At 40.3% G+C, this 21,475-nt stretch overlaps 1 protein-coding gene across 1 annotated transcript; it reads right to left on the bottom strand.

Annotated features, from left to right (window-relative positions):
* Positions 1-8,996, bottom strand: NMD3 (NMD3 ribosome export adaptor). Its single transcript, XM_088530448.1, has 15 exons — positions 8,903-8,996; positions 8,136-8,270; positions 7,395-7,491; positions 6,056-6,136; positions 5,557-5,685; positions 4,976-5,066; positions 4,720-4,798; positions 4,312-4,408; positions 3,884-4,001; positions 3,344-3,489; positions 2,903-3,015; positions 2,183-2,255; positions 1,583-1,689; positions 911-981; positions 1-486 (listed from the first exon to the last, which is right to left on the bottom strand). The coding sequence occupies exons 1-15, from the start codon at positions 8,944-8,946 to the stop codon at positions 353-355; spliced, it is 1,515 nt and encodes a 504-aa protein (XP_088386574.1). The 5' UTR covers positions 8,947-8,996; the 3' UTR covers positions 1-352.
* Positions 8,997-21,475: the final 12,479 nt, after the last annotated feature.

The raw sequence follows: 21,475 nt of genomic DNA, 5'->3' as shown, positions 1-21,475 counted from the left end.
AAAAAAAAATCAAGACAGGAAAAATCTGCCTCACAGGTGAAGAAACAAAGTAATAAAGAGTAGGTAAGATACTACCTACAACTGAAGCAGTTAAAGGAAAGAAGCTTCCAGGGAGATGCGAGGAAGCTGTGGAACTTGCACTGCAATGCCTGCTCCAGGGATTTAACTTCAACTGCTTCTTCTGGAAGATTATATATAATCATTCAGCCACATGATTTAGTGGTATAATGGCATCCATCACATTATTTTCCAAGTTCAGCATCTAACAATTACAGTTTGTAATGTTTAGTTATGCATTGGGTATTTCTGCCTCCCCACATGGACGTTGCCTGTATGTACTAATGGCCTGTTCTTATTCTGTCATCATACTTGCTCCCTCCCCACCAGTGGCGTCCTGGGATATATGGAGATCCTCGAGCATCTCAGCCAGACTGATGCGTGGGGGCCCATCGTCATCTGTGTCGCTCTCCACTGGAACATCCGCATCTACGAAACAGCAACAAACTGAGAAAACAGCACATACCCCTGCAAAAAAACCACCCAGACCCCAAACTGCCTCCTCAAACCCCACTAGAAAGAACAAAGCTTGTCTACGCGAAGGATACTGAATAAATTATCAAGCCCTTCACCCTGCAGGGATTTTTGTTTGTTGTTGCTGAGGGCTTTTTTAGGGTGGAGGGTTTCAAAATATCCTTTTATCTCACGTATTAAATGCAAACAAATGCACAAAACCACCTATCAACATCCATTCAGTGTGTGTGAAATACAGAATATCCCATAGTTTTAACTTTCAGCATTTCTCTAAGCATTAGCACTTGGAAGAATTCAAACACAGCATTTCAATATAAATATTTTAACTGAAATGGTCATGAGCTAATTATACACCACTAAATGATTAAAAAGGCCTTACTTCTATAAATGTTGACATTCTTCCTTATGGCTTCATCTTCTTCAAGATCTTCAAGGAAGTCCTGGTATTGTCTGTAAAAAAAAAGCTTAATGCAATTAATCACTTTTTTTTTTTTTTGGGGGGGGGGGATTTATGTAAATTTATCTACTGATTCATCAGGGAACTTCAAAGCCCATAAAAATCAAAGAGCACAAGGCTCCAAGAAAGGACTGCAGAATTAAACCCATTAGATACACATTCAGACTGAAATGCCTATATTTTCAAAAATAATTCTTTCAGTTTAATTATTAGGACCTATTAGTTTCTAAAGAATATTTAAATTACCTGCCCTCATTTAACACTAATTGCCTCATTTTTTCTGCTCTGTTGAGTGTTATTTAGAATTAATCAGCTGTTGCTGCATCAGCTTTGTCCCTGAAGGTACCATCCATGGAAACCCTTCTCTGTTTTCACAAAAACATCCCTTTAGCCAAATCAATGCCAACTGTAAACAAAAGACAAAAAGCTTCTGATACTAATAATATGTCTCCTGGCTTAGGCTTTTGCTGAAAAGTAAATCACTCCAGGTGTTACACTGAGTTTATCCTCAGCAGACACTGAGGAATGTTATTCCTAGATGTGGCACAGTATTCTAGTAGAAGGGACCAAAAAGCTGCGTGGTGGATACTGAACCTTTCATCATCTGTATCCATGCCCTCTCTGTCCCTTTCGAGCTCCTTTAGTTTCCAATTTCTGCGACGCTGGCGTTTGGAACGGTCATAGCTCTTCTTTATCAATACCTAAGTATAACAACAGCAGCAGCAACATTTACCCGTAGGCCTTAAACAAAACTGTTCTCTCAAAACCCCAAACGATATTCCAGTTTAAATTCAGAAACCTGTAAAATCAGCTGAATAAATGGCAGAGTCAGCAACTATACCGCTAAACACAAGACAGTAGTATGAGAGAGCAGTAATTCTGCCTTGAGCGCTCCAGAGTGGCCAGTCTGGCACTAAGAAGCTTTTATATACAGTTTATATAGCATTTGTCTATCTAAAAGTTTCCAGACACTTTGGAAATCTATTTTTTAAATACCACACAAAAAATAGATAATGAGAACATAATTCTCAAAATTAGTCTAATTTCAGCATTAGTGTCCCTTTTCTTTTGCAGGAACTACTAAATATTTATTGTAAAGGCAGGAACTGCTAAATATTTATTGTTAACCAATTATCTCTTAATAACCCTGAGTAATGTGTGAAAATTTTATACAGAGAAAAAAAATGATCCTACCACATCAGGAATATGGTGTGGGTTCATCTTATTTGCAAACTCATCATTTAAGTTACAATTGGCCAAGTCGAACCTAAAAATGAAAACAGATGCATTATCCTACTCCTTTACGTACACATACAAAACTGAACTTGATGCACTGAATGCTGATGCTGAAGAGTGGACACCATAAATTATAGCTCCTACGAAAATGACCATTTTCAAATAAATTGGAGCAAATTAAAAACCACAGAAGCCATTGTAACTACAACTAAATTGTAAAAGCAGTTCTTACAAATTGTGTTCAGCAGCTTGTCCCACACAGCAACCTCCCAGGCCCGCCCTGGAGTATCCACAGAGACTCTGCTGGGCTCACAGCAGTCTCAGCAACATTCATGCTTAAGCTCTCTAGTACCAAAGGCTAATTTACTGCACAAACATTCCATGTTTGTCACTGCTGTTTATGATATTATTGAACAATATATGCTGTGTTATATTCTCATATTGACTGGTATTTTCAAAATGCCTCCAACTGATTTGCATTAAAACTGTTATTCAAACACGGACTATATAGTCCACTTTAACCCTCGTTTTATTAATAGCCCTTTTCTCAAGTAACTTTTGGCATTATCATGACCAAAATACAAAATACCTACTGCATGCATGACTCAAGTGCTAAATCTTACAGAGTTACTCATTTACATGGAAGCTTCCACCTCCCTCCTCCCTACAAAATCTTACCCCAAGACAAGGTCCCCAGGATTTAGAATGTGCCCCAAGTGAGTATTGCAGAAATACTGATGATCTGTATCCAACTCTGAAGTTTTCCGTACCCAGGCTTCTGCCAGGGTGTGCTTGAGGAACAAAAAAGAAAATTATATATGTAATCAAATGCAGTACAGCTTGCTGTGCTATTAAAACATTCATGCTGCTATATTACTGCTTTAAATTACATTTGTAATCAAACTTTTATTTCCTCATCAAGTATCCCAAAATTGCTCACTATTTCCCATTTCTCATCCTTGATACATGGCTTTTAAGACTGTTTTTATAAACAGACAAAAATATTTGGAAAAGAGCTTTTCCAACAGAAATGGAAAACTTCAGATAAGAAAAACATATATGTGATTTTGTAATATAGAATGATTCAAAACAGAATTCCTCAAATAAGGGAACTCTTACTTTGTTTGATCTTGCCCCTGCACCTGCACCCTTTCTCTTCTCTTGAACTCTGTTGATGTCCATAACAATAAACTCCTCCAGCTGCTTCGGATGGAACAAGCTATTGAAAGGGTGACGCCAGTAAGTATTGCCATCAATTTCAGCGACTGAAAAGACACAGGCAATGGTCAGGGTGAGAACTTGTTCAGAGAAATTAAGAAAAAACAAAGGAAAACAAACCCACAAACAAGTAAGTATTAGTAAAAATTAAAGCAACTGCCAAATGGACTGGGTTCACATTTGTTATCATAAAACAAGTGTCCTGGACAACATCTGCACTGCAAAGCTTTGCTTCAATAGCTGCTCATCTGTCCATACAAAGCTACATCACTTATGTCTGAAGCACAGTTATCTTTTATTCATAAAAAACGTTCCTCTGGATTTATCAGTGTGCAGACACCTTGTCAACATTGAGTTTTAAAACACAAAAGCAGAAAGTAAAAGCCTGTGCCAGCAGAGAGCCACGCGCAGCCATAGGGCAGGGAAGGATTCCCAACTTACTCTGCAGAGTGCTGGGATCAATGAGGTGGATGGTGCTCGTTACTCTAATGCACACACAGATTTGGTTCATGTTTCCAAGGCTCTGTGCCAGCTTTGGTGACAGACAAACAACATTGTCCTGCATACAAAAAGACAACATTTTACACTCATATTTCCCTAATTTCTAATCAATTTTTAGCAGGAGTTTTAAATTGGTTTTTAAATTCCATCAGATAACCCCTTGTAAGTAAACCCCACCATGAAGATAATTGCTATATGCAGTCCCTTCATGGGCACAAACACACATGCACTGTCTCTCCTCCCCAGACACTAATATTGAGCCTCCATAGTTCAAAAACTTTATAAAGACAAGGAACAATCTCTAAATACCATTACCAAAAACAAACTCTAGCCACTGAATACCCCAAGATGAAATAGAGAGAAGCTACCTTGCATATGGGAACAATTTCCACAGAGAAAGTGCTTTTGTAATTGTAGACATTACTATGGATATCATGCGAGATCAAGCGTTGAGATGATTTTGATCTATAAAACATAAGTAATAAAGCCTTGAAGCAGTAAGAAAGACATTATTTGAAGCAGAATATAATCATCACAAAATACATCAAAAAAGGTACATAGTTGCGTACCACAAATTTATTAAAGAAATGGCAAAATGTAACAGGACTCCTTTCACAATGGGTACATGGTAAAACATAGGACTTTTGTAGGAAGAGTTTCCGTTTAACTAGAATACAGGTTACTTACACTTTCAGTTGCATATTTAAACAAACAAAGACATTTCCCCAAAGTGTTTGAGCATTCAAGGCAGAAAAAGAAAATATTACATGACATACCTTGCAGGAACTGTACACTGAAGGAAGTCTACCATCTTCTGAGCATGTTGCTTTGAAGAATAGTAAAAATCCAAGCCATCTTAAAGAAAGGAAAACTTGGTGAAGACAACTATCAGAAATACTGCACTTACACTATGTAGTATATTTGAAAAGAACAATCTGTCACAAGCCTGTACATAGCTATTGCTGCAAACATTCTTCCAATATGAAACAGGCTACTCCTTCTCCTCAAGAATTAAGAAGCCAACTCACTTACCATGGATTTCTTTGATGCGAAGTGTATTTTGATGAAGTCTGTGTTTTAAAATCAGCTGCTCCAAGTAGTAGAAAGTCTTTTTGTGCAAAGTCTAAAAGCAAAACAAGACAAATTTATTAAAGTTATCCTATTTAATCCTAGTTTGAATGGAGTATATGGGGAGAATAAACACTATATGGAAATAGGATCCAGAAAAGTAACAGTCAAGTCATTTCCAAGTAAACAAGATTTCACAGACATACCCTGTATTTATACCACAATCTATTTAAACCATCTATTTGTTATTTTTATATATATAGTTGCTAGATATTAACATCCTTAAAGAAAATGTAAACATTTATAAACAATCTGTCCTACTGATTCTAACACTCATTTAATGATTTTTTTCTCATCCATTATTTCAAAAGAATATTCTCATACTACTAGATGACAGGAGAGAAGGAAAAAAAAAACTGTAAGCATGCAACTTATTCCTGTGATAGCCTGTATTCACAAGCAGATCTTCTGATGAAATTAGAAAAATATCCAAAGATCTAACTCGTTATGCTATCATGAACTGATGAAGATTAATTTGTCTCTACCTTTTGTCTGACTTGAACTACAGCTTTCCAGAAATCCTTAGCTTCAATTCTGTGACAGTCTTCACACATTTGAGACTGAATCATATATTCCACCAGAAATATTTGCTGAAGAACTGCTCCATTTATCACCTGCAAAAATAAAAGTTTAAAGAGTTTTCTCTTTCTTTTCCAGGCATGTCAAAACAAGAATATTTCATGTAGTCATTTTAGCATTCTGAAACAACTTCCATATCATTACTATTTTTAATACATTTACTAGAATTATATGACCCACAGTCATACTCATGACTCAAACATTAGCAGTATTTTCTCCGGGAAACAGTTTCGCAGGGACAACAGATAACCTTGTTCAAACTGTGATGAGCAGCACTCTAATGGCTAAATTTGAGCATAATGAAATCAGTATTCTTTCAAGAACCATCCTTTAAAAAAGAAAAAAAAAACCACAGCTGTATTTGCCCTTTTTTAATCAAAATGCAGAATATTATAATTCAGTTACCTCTTTCTGCACAGTCAGTTTTAGTTTAAGTCTCTTAGAATGTGGTTCAGTCCAAATGAAGCCTGCATCAATGAGCCGGACCTGTCGATGGAAATGAACAAAAACTCAGCTGCTGCCAACAGTTTTCCTAGACTATGTGCTACCAGAAAACATACATTTATGGTACACGTCATTCTCCACCCACTAAGGAAGTGAAAAAACTCAAAAAACCCATAAAACCAGAAATTCAGCAATCTGTCAAGCTCAATTAACAGTAATTGTGCTTAACTTGCACATAGACAAGTTGCTGAGTAGCACTTCTCCTTCCCTCTCTTCAAGTCTTAATGTAATTTTTTCAAAAAATTATATTGCTTATGTTGATAACAAACAAAATTAACCAGTACTTTCTAGTTGACTGAATCACCCTTGAGGGAGTTTGCTTTTGGCTGCAGTCAAAACCTACAGTCCAACATGGATCATGGATCAGTTCATGTTTGTGAACTGCTATGTTGAGTGCATAAAACATCCATTTACTTTAATAGAAGAATTTTTCTTTGGGAGGAAAACACTGTTGGAGATGAAATAACTTCCAAGCAAACTTGGACATGAAAAAGATACAAAATTTGGGGATATATTTAAAAACACACTCTACTGCTATTTACTAGATGCAGTTGAACTTTTCTAAAACTAGAGCAAAAGTAAGATACAAAAATAATGGAAGGAAAACTGGATATAGAAGTCCACTGTGACTTGTATGAGTTGCTAATATGAGCACAGGAAAAAAAGATGCACCAAAAATTACTATCATCAAAAAAATAATCTACTTTGTGCATTTTACCATGAAGACGCTTAGAATACATAAACACCGGCCCAATATAAAGAACGTCAACAAGGCAAACTAATACTCTAGCTCTGATTTTCTCCTCTGGTAACATCCTTAACTCAAAAGATACTTTATCCAAACTATAACTTTTGATTCAGTCCTTTGCAAATCCTTTTCGAAACATAGCACACACTAACAACCTTAGGAGAAACAAATTTGAAAACACCTAGAAAGAAAACTGCAAAATTAACTTGCACTAAAAACACCTTAGCTTCCTTCAGTTGATTACACACAACTCCCATAGAGATGATAACAATTTTGTAGTTTTGTATGCCTTAAAGTCACAGATTTGGACTGCAGTAGCCTCAGGTTGTTTGAAAGTCCTTCAAAATCCTGTAATGACTTGCATGAGATCAGATGGCCATTCCCAAAGCTCAGTATAAATCAGTCAATAAGCTCTATATAAAAACAAGGAGCTATCCCTGCACATCAGTCAGATTTCACTTTATGGAGCACTACCAGAACTCAGTTACTAACCCTGCTAAGTGAAGCTTTGATTTTTTTCAGGCACAAGGCAAGAAGTTCTCTTGATTCTAAGGCACACTGAATCCAGGTTCCTGGAGGCTGAAGATACCTGCAGGGAGAAAAAAAAAATGAAAAACTATAAAACGGCTTCCATAAATTAAAACACTCAAAAGACACGCGCCTATATCACAGAATGGTTGAGGTTGGCAGGGACCTCTAGAGATCATCTAGTCCAACCCCCTGCTCCAGCAGGGACACCCAGAGCACGTGGCACAGGGTGGCATCCAGGTGGGTTTGGAAGATCTCCAGAGAAGGAGACTCCACAGCCTCCCTGGGCAGTCAGTGCCAGGGCTCTGGCACCCTCACAGCAAAGAAGCTCTTCCTCATATGGAGGTGGAACTGCCTGTGTTTCAACTTAGACCCGTTACCCCTCGTCCTGTCACCAGCCACCATGGAGAAGAGCCTGGCCCCATCCTCCTTACAGGTACTTACATCCTCAGGTACTTGAACATGTTGATCAAATCTCCTCTCAGCCCTCTCTTCTCTAGACTAACCAGGCCCAGCTCGCTTAGTCTTTCCTCATACAATAGATGCTCCAGTCCCTTGATCATCTTCGTGGCTCTCTGCTGAACCCTCTCTAGAAGCTCAACGTCCTTCTTGAGCCGGGGAGCCCAGAACTACAGCGTCGAGCTTCAAACCGAGGTCCCTCCGCGCAGAGGCGGCCAGGAGCCCTCGCGGCAGCGGGGCACTCACCTCTCACACTGCTTGCAGAAGTGCACGGTGACCTGCCTGGGGATGCCCTCCGTGATGTCCACCTGGCCGCGCAGGCAGCCCACGCACATGTTGGCCGCGTTGGGCGGGATGGGCACGCCGCACTGGCAGCACAGGCTGCGCCGCGACGGGGGAAAACACAGCGAAACGCAGGTTAATACAGGTGTGTCTCATTAAAAGATAAAAACAAGATAAAACAAAAGATAAAAAAGGTAAAATAAAAAGATAAATAAGATAAAATAAGTAAAAAGGATAAAATACATACAAAAGATAAAATAAAAAGATAAAATAAAAAGATAAAATAAAAAGATAAAATAAAAAGATAAAATAAAAAGATAAAATAAAAAGATAAAATAAAAAGATAAAATAAAAAGATAAAATAAAAAGATAAAATAAAAAGATAAAATAAAAAGATAAAATAAGTAAAAAGATAAATAAAAAGATAAATAAAAAGATAAATATTAAATAAAACCGGAACCCCCCTTCCCCGCTTCAAAATGAAACAACCAAACCAACTCGAATCCGCCTCAGAGCGGCCAGCCGGAGGGAAGGCCGCTGCTAACTCAGGGGACACGCGGGGTTTTTAGCTGGAACTGGAACTTTCGGCGCTGCCCAGCGCGTGGGGAGGCCGCGGGGCAGCGCGCGATGAGGCCCCGCCGCCAGTCGCGGTCCCTTCCCGACCCCACAACCGCCCTCACGACCCCACAACCGGCCCCATAACCGGCCCCACGGCCGCCCCGCAGCCTCACATGCGGCTCGGGCTGGGCGCCGCCGGCCCCGGCAGATACTCCATGTCGGCGCCTCAGCGCGCGTGGCGCCTTCCGAGCCTGGCAGGAAGGGGCGGGACGCGGCGGCGCCACCGCCTCTGAGGGCGGGAACGCAGCGGGCGGCGCGGCCGTTGTGGCCGTTGGAGCCGTTGGAGGCGGCCGTTGGAGCAGAGAAATCCCGTAAGTGGAGAGGAGCAGCGGCGATGCCTGCGCTCCGGGTAGCGAGTTTGAAGGAAAGATTTTTTTTTTTTCCCCCTTCTTCATACCATCTGGTGATGTTTTCAGAACAGCCCGAGCTTGCTGAGGCGCCCCTGTGGTTTTTCCTTTCGAGCCAGATTTGGGAACAGGAGGGAAGCAAGAGCTGCTCGTTGGACGCCAGCTCTACCAAAGACCAAACCGATATCTGCCAAAAGCAGCACGAGTTTCTCCTGGATCCCATGAGAACTTCTCAGAAATACTTGGGTTGTGTTTCATGAAAACGCTGTTGGTGACTGGTTAGAATAGGATTAGGTTTCCAAAAACCTGTTTTTTGCCTGTCCAAAATGAAAGGGTAGGATGGCTAGTTTTCAGCATATATTTAAACTTCTCTTTTTTTGTATCTTTTCTACACTTTAATATATATAACTTTGCTGCAGGTGCCAGGAGAGCATAAGAAGCATTCTTATGTTTTTGACTCTTTACAGTTCTAAATGAAAAACATCCAAAAGTTAAGTTTTGAAGAGCAAACTAAACCCTGTGAAACTCATGTTGCACTCATGGGAGCTGGTCCATCCTCGCTTAGCTGTGCCTTATCTGTGCTGTCTGTTATTTGCATCAAACTACATATTTAGTGTTCCCAGCAGGTGGTGGCAGTAGTGTACAACAGCAGCTTCTCTCTTTTTTTCTTTTTTTTTTTTTTTTTTTCCCTCTCTCAGTCGCTGTGTTTATGTTCTAATTTATTTTTTCATTAAGATGTGCTACACTAATTTATTAGCACATGGACTGCGCTGGCAGATAGTGGATGTCCTTGGATCCAGCTACAGTGGTATGAACTGATGCTGCCAGCAATACCTAAGGGAGGGGGCCCTTTTCAACAACAATTAATTCTGAAAGTTGCCGTTATTTTATCTTCCAAATATACTATTTTGAATCATTTGTAGTATTGATTTTGTCTATTTGCCATATATAGCTGAACTTCTCCAAATCCTTCTTTAAGTGTGCTCTAAATGGAAGTTGTAACTTTGGCAAAAGGAATAAAAATCGGGATATTTGATGTTAAATTCATTTTACTTTCAGCCCTGGTTTTGAAAAGACTGTTAGCTTCCAGTTTCAGAGCTAAATAGCCACTTCTTGTATCCACCTGCAACTTCTCATCACTTTGTATCTTTAGAAATGAAAAAGCTAGAAACAAAGTACCTTAAGAACCACAAACTATGAGGGAAAGTTAAGTCTGATCACTGAGATTTTTCTGCGAACATAAATTAAAAATTTTTATGACTCTTTTTGACACAGAGTAAATAGTTTATCTGGTGCTGCAGATGTTTTTAAGTGAAGAAGCTAACAACAGTGACAGCTGGGGATTCAGTTCTGAGTGGAAATCACCATCAAGTGTGAAGGAGTGAGGGTCCTCATCTTGCCACTAATTTAAGAAGCATTGGATTGAACTACAAGGGTTGTCACTAATTTACGGCTAAGACTTAATGTGAAACTACCCACAGAACAGACTGGCAGGTATGAGATTCTTAAAGGAGAGTGAAGCTGTGCTCATAGTGTAATAGCACGCTGTTTAACTGATGTCAATCATCTTCTCTCTTCATGGTGGCTCGTTCCTACTAAAGCCGTGTTGGATTCTGAGAAATTTTATTTAAAATTCCGCTGCATGTTTCTGCATATTTACAGTTACAATGGATAAAAGTGAAGCAGAATTGCATTAACATGCAGCACGTAGCTTATTTAATACAGGGCATAATGCTGATGAAAGGGAAGCATTGTGTTTACTGTTGTGCAGTTGCCTTTGGGACTAAAAATCACAGACTGTCAAGCTATCTGCCTTTTTTTTTTTTTTTTTTCTCCCCTACTTTGGCACGTTCTGACTCACTTTTGCTCCTTTGAACTTAGGTTTCTTTGCAGACCTCTTGGGAGACTTAATACAGACAGAGCAAAGGGTGTTTCCCTGTACTGATGTTTTTCTATACTCTTCAGAACCCCTGCCACGCTGTGCTTACTGCATAGTTTTTACTTTCAGCCCTGAGGAGTTGCTCGGTCTTTGATCCCTTTTATTTGTGAAATAACAGGGGTCTGGTGACACAAATTCTCCTCTAGCTTCTTGTTGCAAGAGAGGGCAGCACAAAGCACCTGCTTTGGGAGCCCCAACTCTTGTGTTCGCCCTAAGGAGAATTTGGTCTCACTCTAGTATCACACTCTGCTTCCATTACAGATTTATTTTCAGCTGCAGTTTTCTGAACATATTTCAGTACTAATGTACTAAACTCTATCAAACCTCAGTGCAGAAAAACCTACTGCCAGTTAAACTCATGTCAGCAATAGCTAGAGATGTGGTTTGCATAGGTGTGGTTTACCAAAGACCAACAGTGGCTGGGTGTTTCTTTTGAGCATGTAATCACCGTATGTCTGTGATAACATTCGTAGTAAAAATGATGGATAAGGATTTAGTTTTTTCAGCCTTGTCAGGCCACATCAGCTTGATTGGTTCATTCCCAATCAGACAGCACCATATTCTGTTAATAGAATATATAAATTGGAAAAAAGAAAGGGGCTATATCTGCCTAGCTGTCTCAAGGGGAAGAAAAAAAAGTAAAAAATAAAATAAAAAGGATTATTCTCCTAATATAAGCCTGGGTTTTGAGGAGTTTTTTTCTATCCCTGCAAATGTATGGAGCTGTTATCTGAAGTGCAATATGGTAACTCATCAGGGTGTTTTAGCTTTCACAGCTCCATTAAGTTTCCCTTTTCGCTCAGGAGATGCAGGAGTTGTGAGACTGTATATGGACACTGCTGTGAATTTAAAGGAGGTTTTGTAAATTTTGGCAGTTTAGGTGATAAAGCTGTCAGGTCTCCACTACCAGCAAGTTTGTGGTGATGACTGAGAGAGGAGATGGTGAAAAATATGTTGTTCCCCCTCCAGGGATTGTTGCTATCTGAAAACGTATTGACATTTCAGTTTAAGACTTGCTACATGGAGTTGTTAATTACCCCTTAGGATTTCCTAAGGGCAGAAATAGAGCAAGGAGGGTGCTTGAATTTTATTTGGAGAATTTGTCAGTGGAGAGTGATTTAGAGTCATAGAATCATTATGGTTGGAAAAGACCTTCAAGATCATTGAGTCCGCATGTAGACCCTTCACCACCCTGCCTGCTAAGCCTTGTTCCTAAGGGCCTCATCTACATGTTTCTTCAACACTGCCAGGGACACAGTATTTATCCTATGTAATAATTTTCTGCTTTTACTGCCATATTCTTTAGTGTCTATATAACCTGTTGCCATAGACATATTTCTTCATCCAATGCTGTATTATATTTCATTTCTGTTCATTAGACTATGCAGATATTTAACATGATATCAATGGGCAAATTGGCATTTGAGGTAATGATATTGAATTCATTCAAGTTACATTTTTGTCCTTAGATTTGAGGTAGATTTGGTACCTGACCCTTAAAAATACTGCCCTGTCTCAGATCTACCAAACAAACCAGAGGCCACAGCATTAAAAAGAATCTGTGCAGTGTGAAGGGAAAGGAAGCACAACTAAGCACATTATTTTTAAACAATTTAAATACAGATTGGCTCTCATTCTGAAATGTGGATGACCTGACCTTTGGATAAGTAGCTGTACAGATTTTGCTCGAATGCTCAAAGCCAAAGCAGGAAAAGTCAGACACTGTTGAGGAGAAGCGCCAGCCAGAACAGCTGGCTCACGCAAGCTTAATTTTCAGTAAAAACTAATAAATAGAAGCAGAGAATGAAAAATTCACAGGAAAGATGTTCTCGTGATTAATTTAACAGACCACCTGAGGTCACTATTCGCTCATACAAATTGGATCTAGGAGAAGAGCCCATGGGAAAGCTCTTAGGGCTGCTCGCCCGGGTAGAGCTGTTCTGCTTTTCAAGCAACAACCACAGATCTGGAGCAGCGCTTTCATCCAGGTTTGGGCAGCCCTTTTTCCACACATCAGCCACGTTGTTTTGAATGTCTCAGATGTAAATATCAATGGTCTAACTCTCGAGAGTGTAAGAGCAAAAGCAAACATAGGTTTTTAAATATTCACTGTAAAATAAACTTGGGGTCCCAAGCACCATACACGACATGTAGGACATTAAGCACTTCCAAGTGATCAACTAATGAACAGACTATGCTTTAACTGTAGAGATACATTAAGATAGAAGGTTAGGCAATAAAAGTGAGAGAGAACTCTGTGAGAACCTCTGCAGAACTTAGGTATTATTTTGAAGGACTGTGATAACAACTAAAACGGCTTTTTTAGTAACTGAGGGCCCAAACCTGCATGCGTTCTTAGCAATTTCAGTTTGCTGCCTATTGCATGAAGCTCTTACTTGGGGAATTGTTTCCCTTTAGAGAGGAGACACCTGACAAAAGCATGTTCAATACTCGAGGTGGGGCTACGTCAATGGAGCTGTTAGGGCTTCAAGGTGGAGGCAGCAGCTTGTTGTGCTGCAGGACGTATGTGTGTCAGTGGCCACAGAGGCTCAAAATCTTCCTTCAGGCATCTCTGAGGGTTCTTTTTATCTTGGCTCGCTTTAATGATCCGATGTATAGTCTGAGCCACAAACATCATTACTGCTCAGCTTCAGTAGAGAGACCAGAGAGGCAACTTTAAAGTAGCTTTGCAACAGAAACCCACATATTGTGTTACTGCAGGTTGAGCTGATCAGCAGATACAATGTGCGCGTGACACCACCAGGCTTTAAGGTGGTTCTTTGCAGCTCACGTGTATGGTTTAGTTTCCTATTAGCTAGGCGATGTGTTGCATGAAGCTTGCATATGAGATATATTTGATCCCGTGCAGTCCAGAAGTGTCTGGCCTACTTTAGTCATGTTTGAAAGCACAGCAGATTCACTTTAGGCTGCGCAATAATACAAATTATGGCTACATTTTCCCACTGGTCAGCAGGGGGAGAGGGTTCTCAGTTGTCTTTGCTATACGTTGAACAAGCCTGAAACAGCTGAACTCTCCGTGTGCCAGAAGCAAAGCTGCTTTTTGTGCAAAGTGGGTACTGCACGTGTGGGCACATACAGCAGCTTTATGCAGGAAGGCAGCCTCTTTCTTGCACATCCCTAGAGTCTTTTAAGAAACACCGCCACAGGTCATGGTGTTAGTAACTGATTATTTTTTCTTAATAGCCTTTAAAAAACAGAACAATGAAAATCATAGTTACTTAAATTGATTTGCCAATGGAACAAAAAGACATCCTTAAGGCATGAAGTGTGACCCTCTTGCTGGAAGGGATAAACTTCCATTTCTTTTCTTCCTTCCTTTTCCAGCTCCCATCCCCTGTTCCGCCTTTAGTGAACATCGTGGGTTAGTGTGTCCCGATCTCCACAGAAACCCAACCTCTACCACCAGGATAACCGAGCAGCATAGCTGTTACCCTTGGTCCTATCAATGCATTACAGTGTCAAGGAACTTATCCTTGCTAATTAATTCTTCATTGCTATGTAATACTTAGCTTTTCTGCTGAGCTGCAAAGAAGGCTCCTCTCCTGTTTTTAATGCAGGGTGGCAGTTTTATTGTGATACTGGTACCTCCTAATGTGTCTATGAGAACCAGTGCAGACAGTACAGCCAGTTGCCATAGATCAATGCAACTAAATCTCTTTTATTAGAATTTTACAGAAGATCATGGCAGGTCTTAGTTCAACCTTGTTGACCCCATCTAACTGGGGAACCAGGCATGTTCAAGATTTTATTTTAAGCAAAGCATTGGCAAGAGATGGGAAGTCTTGCTCTAATAGTGATATACTTGTCTGTCCTAGCGTGTGTTAGAATGGGTCCTCAGTCAGGAATAATTACCTTTAAAAAGGTAAATATTTGTTCTTCCATCCATGATAGGGATCTCAGAGAGCACTGAACAGTAACTATTTGCTTTTCATGAGTGTTTTGTAATCTTGCGTGTCTCAGCTAAAAACGTCTCATCCCATTAGCCATCTAAAGGAAGCACAGTGAGAGGTTTGGATCTGCACGAGAGGAGAGTAAATACATTTTTGTAGTATCTGTATTTTCTTGTATTACCTCTTTGAGTTCCCCTGTGAGACTCTCAGAGCTCTATAGGAATAGTGGGAATAGGCAAGCAGAAGTATTTTGCATGCCCTGTCTGTTGGGGTCAGTGTTGATGTTTCCTACACTCTCAGTCCAGCCAGTCAAAGCTGATACCAATAGGGAAGAAGCCAGAAACAGTTCAGGGACCTGATTCCAGGAACAAACCCGGGTCCCTTTGGTTGGGGTTTGTGCTGCTTCTCCTCCCTCCAACATTGCTTTTGTGGGTCAAAACAAAGCATGAGAATATGTTGGAGGCAGGAGCAAGAAGTTTAAAAGTACCTGAAAGGGCCAATTGTTGATGGTTTGTTGGGAAAAAGAGAAGCAAAGCAAAGTGAATTGATGATATTTTTTGGTGGAAAACAGATAAAACAGATGTGAAATGGAAACAATCTTGCTTTGCAAGGGGACCTTGATGAACAAGCTGGAGGAGGAGAGCAAAGTAATATAAAACAAGAGTGCTTGGTGGATTCTGTGCACAGGCTGGGGCAGTTGTGTGAGGGTCACGCACACCAACAGCACAACTAAACAGCAGCTAGGTAGTTTTTGCCAGAGAGGTGCTTGGTGTTTTGCTTTTGTCCTGTTTTGACACCTTCTTCACTAAGCAAGGTAACATGCTCAGAGTCCCCCTGCCAAGCTTACATCACTGGGATCATCGCTGGATTGCAATGCAGTCCCATTTGAACAGACCCGGGGCAAAAGGAGCCTGAGAACTGATCTCTATCATTATAGTTAAGTTATTCCTGAGAGTGTGGACTGAAAAACAGAAAATTCCCCAGTCAGAAAAGGAAAACGGGGCTTGTGGGGAGCAGGTACACGCTGTCCTCCCAGGGCCCTGCCGGGCACTTAAGCATTTTTGCACTGAGTGTCATACAAATAGTAACCTACTAGTAACCTGCTACTGCGGTAGAAGGTTTGATAAATGTATTGGCAGGTGGCCCATTTTTTTCTTTGCTTACAACATCACTGTGCTGCTGTGTGCATTTTATAATTATTCATCAAGATAAGTTCCCAGGATGAGGTGTCGCAATTCTAGTGGGTTGAATTTTTCTTTGCACCACTCCCATCTTTCTGGCACATGCCCTACATGGAGATCTGACGCATCTCTATTAAAAGATGTCTGCACAGGTTTTGCTGTGCTCCAAAATTGCAAAATCTGAACTCTCTGTAGATATGATAGACGTTTAATATAAAGACACAGACTGCGGGCGGCTCTTTGTTGGTGGAAACTTTTGCAAAGCTGATACGAATGTTTGCAACTCAAGATTTATTTACTAGTGTATGGATTTATGTAAAAGACAATCTCACTTATGCTGGCTGTGTAAGGAAGATTCATTGGAAAGAACAGGCCACGCATCCAGAGCTGTTGCAATGAGATATAGTTTCTTGATCATGATGTTTGTAGATTTTAGCAGTAGTAATTTCGATAGAAAGCTGATACTGAAGTAGATTTGGAGATGCGAGGTATTTTGGTGCCACCAAAATATGTCTAAGTTAAGAAAGAGCTTTTGGTACCCATTAGATCCTAAAAAAAATCTGGCTAGTGGCTTATTAGCCAGGTCTCTTCAGATGCGAAAGCTTTGAATACAGGAGGCCCTTAGTGTTTATTTGCTTTTGTCCACACTACACAGGAGATGACACTGACAGATGAAAATTAGTGCTAACTGTAGAAATAATATGCAATAGTAGACAGTAATAATCTAACAGTGGATTATTAAGTATTCTCTAACAGCCTGAGATGTTCTTGCAGGATTAAGGTAAGACTGAGCCCCGCAGCATGTACCTGTATTCACAGAATACTGCTGGTAAAGTCATGCCTGTTGTTCTGATGTGAGAAGAAATACTGAAAAGGGAAATAAAAAGTATTCCTGTGTGATGTGGAGTAGTTTTTGCTCTGAATAAAATACCTGGTCTATCATGTTCCTCAAGGTGTGTCATTAAGTAGTAAGGAGTCATATCCATCCGCTTTGTTTGAGCCATCTTTTCTCTAACTTTGTTTAACTCACTTTATTAACTAACCTTGGCAGGTAGTTCATGTGTATGGGCTAACCGACCCTTTCGTGGCCAGTCTGCAGCTGTGGAAATGCAACAACGTGATAGACGCCCTTTCCTCTGCTACCCAGATTGGGTGAGGCCTTTTACTGCGCCCTGTCACCCTCTGTAATGACATTGCTGCAGCTCTAGGGCTTTCCTCCTCCAGGGCGCTGCGCTGTGAGCGAGGCCTCGCTTGCTTTTGTGCAACACTCCCTGATGTACATCCACCTGCAGCCTTTCTTCCTGCCCTTTTGCTTTGGCATTTGAAGTGCCTAAAGAATCATAGCATGTGATTCATGCTTGAATATAACTTTGAAATAACGAGATATTTCTGACCTACTCAATGATTGTGAAGCAAAGGTAGGGACTGTCAGAAAAAACATCTGAAACAGCACCCAATTTACCTTCATTTCCTCCCTTCCTCCTCTTTACCCATTCAGTGCAGGCAAAGCAGCCTTTCATACAGGTTTGTCAGATATGCCAGATGCCATCCTCATCTTGAACATATTCCTGCTCTCACCTTTGCCCCTGACTCTAATGTGGATTTAGCAGTTATGCCCTGTACCCTAGAAGAAAGCTGACTCCTTTCCTGACTGCCCAGTTTTTAGTTTGTGGCAGTTTTCAGTTTGTGGCCTGGAAAACGAACCAGGTTTGCTTTCTTATTGTTTTGCATTACTTTCATCCCATGGGTGAATCATCTGCTTTTATGGTGGCTTAAATAATGTGTCCCCCCCAACTTCCACATAATTAATAAATTAAACTCTAGAAATGGAGCTTTGCCCTTGGAACAGAGAACTGAGGGGAGATGCAGACACAGTGTGTTGTTATTCACAGACCTGATGGTTAACAACTGCACATGCTGAACATGCTAATGCTGTGCATGTAGCCAGAGCAGGCCAACATCTCTATTTGCAAGTAGCACAACAGAGCTTCCATCCACTGAAATAAGAACCATTTCTCATCACATACTATTTTTACCAGCCCTTGACTGTAGGCAAATTTCCAAGAGGCACATTGCAGGTACGTTGCTCACACATTGTAGCGTTTGCCTGTTATTGATTGATGATATCTGTTTGCTCTTTTGGAAAGTTTATCTAAAACAGAACTTTAATAAAATGATTATTCTAAATATGCTGATATCATTTTTCACTTGAAGAAAAGACACTAAGGTTTTTAACAATAACTATATAAATGCTTATCAGTGAAAGAATATTTTTTTCTTTCATTGAATCTGCCACCAAGGCACGATTGTTAAGTTATGGCCAAGTAGCAGCAATAATAAAAAAATAGAAAAGTTTTGTACTTGAGCATGTTTAATATTTCAAAACTTTTAGAAACACAGTCATTCATTTTTTCAGGGCATTCCACGTAGCACAAATTGGACACCCAGGTGATGCTCTGTCTCTGACTAGTTTGAGCCCAGGTACCCTCTGTCTCCTCCCTGGAAATACACAGGGTAGTAACAGCAGTTTTCCACTGCCAGCCACTTTGGACTGTTTTGTTAGGCTTTTATGGGAAGATCAATGAAAAGATGTTGCTTTAACCACTAAATATGTGTGTTCTTTTTCTCCTAGGTGAGCTGGAAGGCAGGACCCATTTGGAGAATATCGAGGTGCATGAAAAGGAACTGGGAGGATTGCACTGAGGTAAGTAGCAGTTGGTGCCAGCCTTAGCTGCAGCCTGTAGTTAGAGCCTTCTCTGTCCCATCGAGCCACCTCTGAGCTGCTGGCTGGGGCTAATGTACTTCGTGTTCCATATTTCAATTCATGCAGCAAAATGAGTACACCAAAATAAATCAGAATTAAGCCTGCTAGATACATCAAGTCCTGTAAAAAGCCACAGCTAAGGGAAAAGGCCCTAGGAATTCCCTTTTCAATAATTTTTTCTTTAGCAAAGACTGTCTGGAAATGTTTTGGGAAAACTCTTCTGGAAATGTGTTGTCTAGACAGATGCACATGTAGCCGCCCTAAGTAATGGATTTGGGAGGTGATCCATGAAATTGGCCGGGAAACCTTTACGGCAGGATAAATGCTGGATTTGATTAAATAAAATTAAGAAAATGAATTTTAAACAAGGGAGGTATGGTGCTGGCCAGCTGAGCCCAAACATTTCTCAGCACTTAAATTAATGATGAGTTTGTGCTTTCAGGGTGAATGCAGATGGCTCTACTTCATCTTCCTTTCAGTGTTTGTTTTATTTATCACTGTTGGATTATTGATTTTACTTACTCTTATACTTGCATTTTTGGTTGCAAGAATATCAGGCTGCTGTGCTCAGCCCAAATTACAACTAGCAGGGGGTAATTACAGCCCAGGCAACTGCAGTTTTCATCGGGTATCAAAAAAGCAGGAAGACGCTGTGCTCTTCTGCCTGGAGCATCAGCCTGGAGCTGCTGAGCTGTGTCTGGTGTTTATTGGCTGCTCTGGGAAGTTACACACCTGCTCTTACAGGAAATGGTAATTCCACATTTACATTAGCATGTAACGTAATGGAAACCTCTCTCTGACACATATGAAGAGCTTCACCAAGCAGGGAAAAGGATTTTCAGAATCACAGGTCCTTAAGCTGTAGTAACATGTCAACCTGTTGAAAATTATGGGTTTTAGTTGGGCAAGAAACAATTTTGTTTACTGCTCTATTCAAAAAAAAAAAAAAAAAAAAAAAAAACCTGTGGAAATCTCCTGGTGGAACCCATTAATTTGAAATATTAAATAAGTAGAGATATTTCAGCTTTGACAGTGGAAAGCAAGGAGGGAAGAGAGTTGGAAAAAGAAATCTCAAAGGGCTATTTAGCAGAGAGATCATTCTCAGCTATCTCTTTCCATCCTTTCTCCCTTAATCAAAAACTCCTTCAAAATTTAGCAAAAACGCCGAAGACACCCCTTTCCCCTCAGTGTTTTCTGTTCACAAGTGCTGTAGGGTGCAGTTAGAGATGACTCTCCCCAGAGAAAGTGCTGCTGCTTTTCTCTATCTTCCCAGTGCCTTCTGCAAACTGTAAAAAGTCTAAGGGAGGAACAAGGAAGAGAAGTGTCAGTGGAAATTCCCTCTTCTGAGCAAGATCTGTGTTTGTAGGTGATTGTTCTGTTTGCTTTAAGTTAAACATTTAAATTGCAACATCCCAGCAGGGTGTGTGTCCGTTAAGATATAAGACCCAGACCTCCTCCTAAAATGAGTTTTCCCTGTGGTACCAGAAGCAGGTCAGTTCTGGTTGATGCTTTTGGGGACAAAAACCCCATCAGATGTTTACACAGATATGTTTGGCTCAAGGTGTTGTGTTTTTTGATGACTGGGAGCTATAATTAGGCCACCTCACAGCAGTGCCTTAGAGAGAGCATTTAGTAGGCAAAACAGGCTCAGGCTGGGAGGGCACATGTTAAAAGGCAAGACAGTAATCACCATAGGTAAGTGTAGAGAACTCTTGGATGAATATATGTGTGGGGAGAGACAACAAGCCACCTTTTTAAAGCATCGTTTCAAACACTGAAACAGAAATCTTATGTCACACCTTTTTTGTGGTTAAATTTTGAGACCATCTGCTTGTGTGGCAGTGGGATATCTTATTCTGCATCGGTACTAGTCCTACAATGTCCAACTACCAGTGTATATACATAAGCAGAGGTCGCAGATCCTACCTGAAGGATGTGATAGTCCTGCTATTGCCCCCTCTCCCCTCCACAAAAAGAGGAGGGATCTTGGGCAGGAACATGAGTCCCAAGCGAGGATGAATAGTCCAGACATGGACCTACTCGAGCAGTTGTGGAACCTTTCCCCAGAATATTAGCAAAAATAAACTGTTTCCATGCTAGTGACCACAAACATCTGGAGTATTTGCAAAGACAAGGAGCCAAGTCATGCACTAAAGTATTGTTTCCTGAAGAAACAATTTTTATTTTGTTTCTGAAAAACTGCATACACATGTTCAGATCTGTTCAGCCTTCAATACATGTCTTAGTTTCTGCCAAAGTTCAGAACATTTCTTTAAGCATGCAGGACCACACTGCAGCTCAATAAAGAAGTAAAGCTTTTTTTTAAAAAAATCCTTTATCTGTGCAAACATTATTTGAAAGCTATTTACATTTTATACCTCTCACTTGTAATAACATTAACATCTGCTGTTAGGTACATGCACTGCATAACTATAGCTTGCAATTTGGCATTGACATTTGATTTGGATGCAAAGTGAAAAACAAAGAAACAAACCTTACATTGTTGAAGAAACTCTCCCCAGGCAATTACAATAAATCTCATTT

The sequence above is a fragment of the Tinamus guttatus genome, unplaced genomic scaffold (assembly GCF_059628265.1).
Source record: "Tinamus guttatus ecotype Peru unplaced genomic scaffold, ASM5962826v1 Tinamus_guttatus_pri_ptg000376l, whole genome shotgun sequence".
Lineage (NCBI taxonomy): Eukaryota > Metazoa > Chordata > Aves > Tinamiformes > Tinamidae > Tinamus > Tinamus guttatus.
Note: the sequence above shows the minus strand (reverse complement) of the source record. Positions and strands in the feature narration are given on the sequence as shown.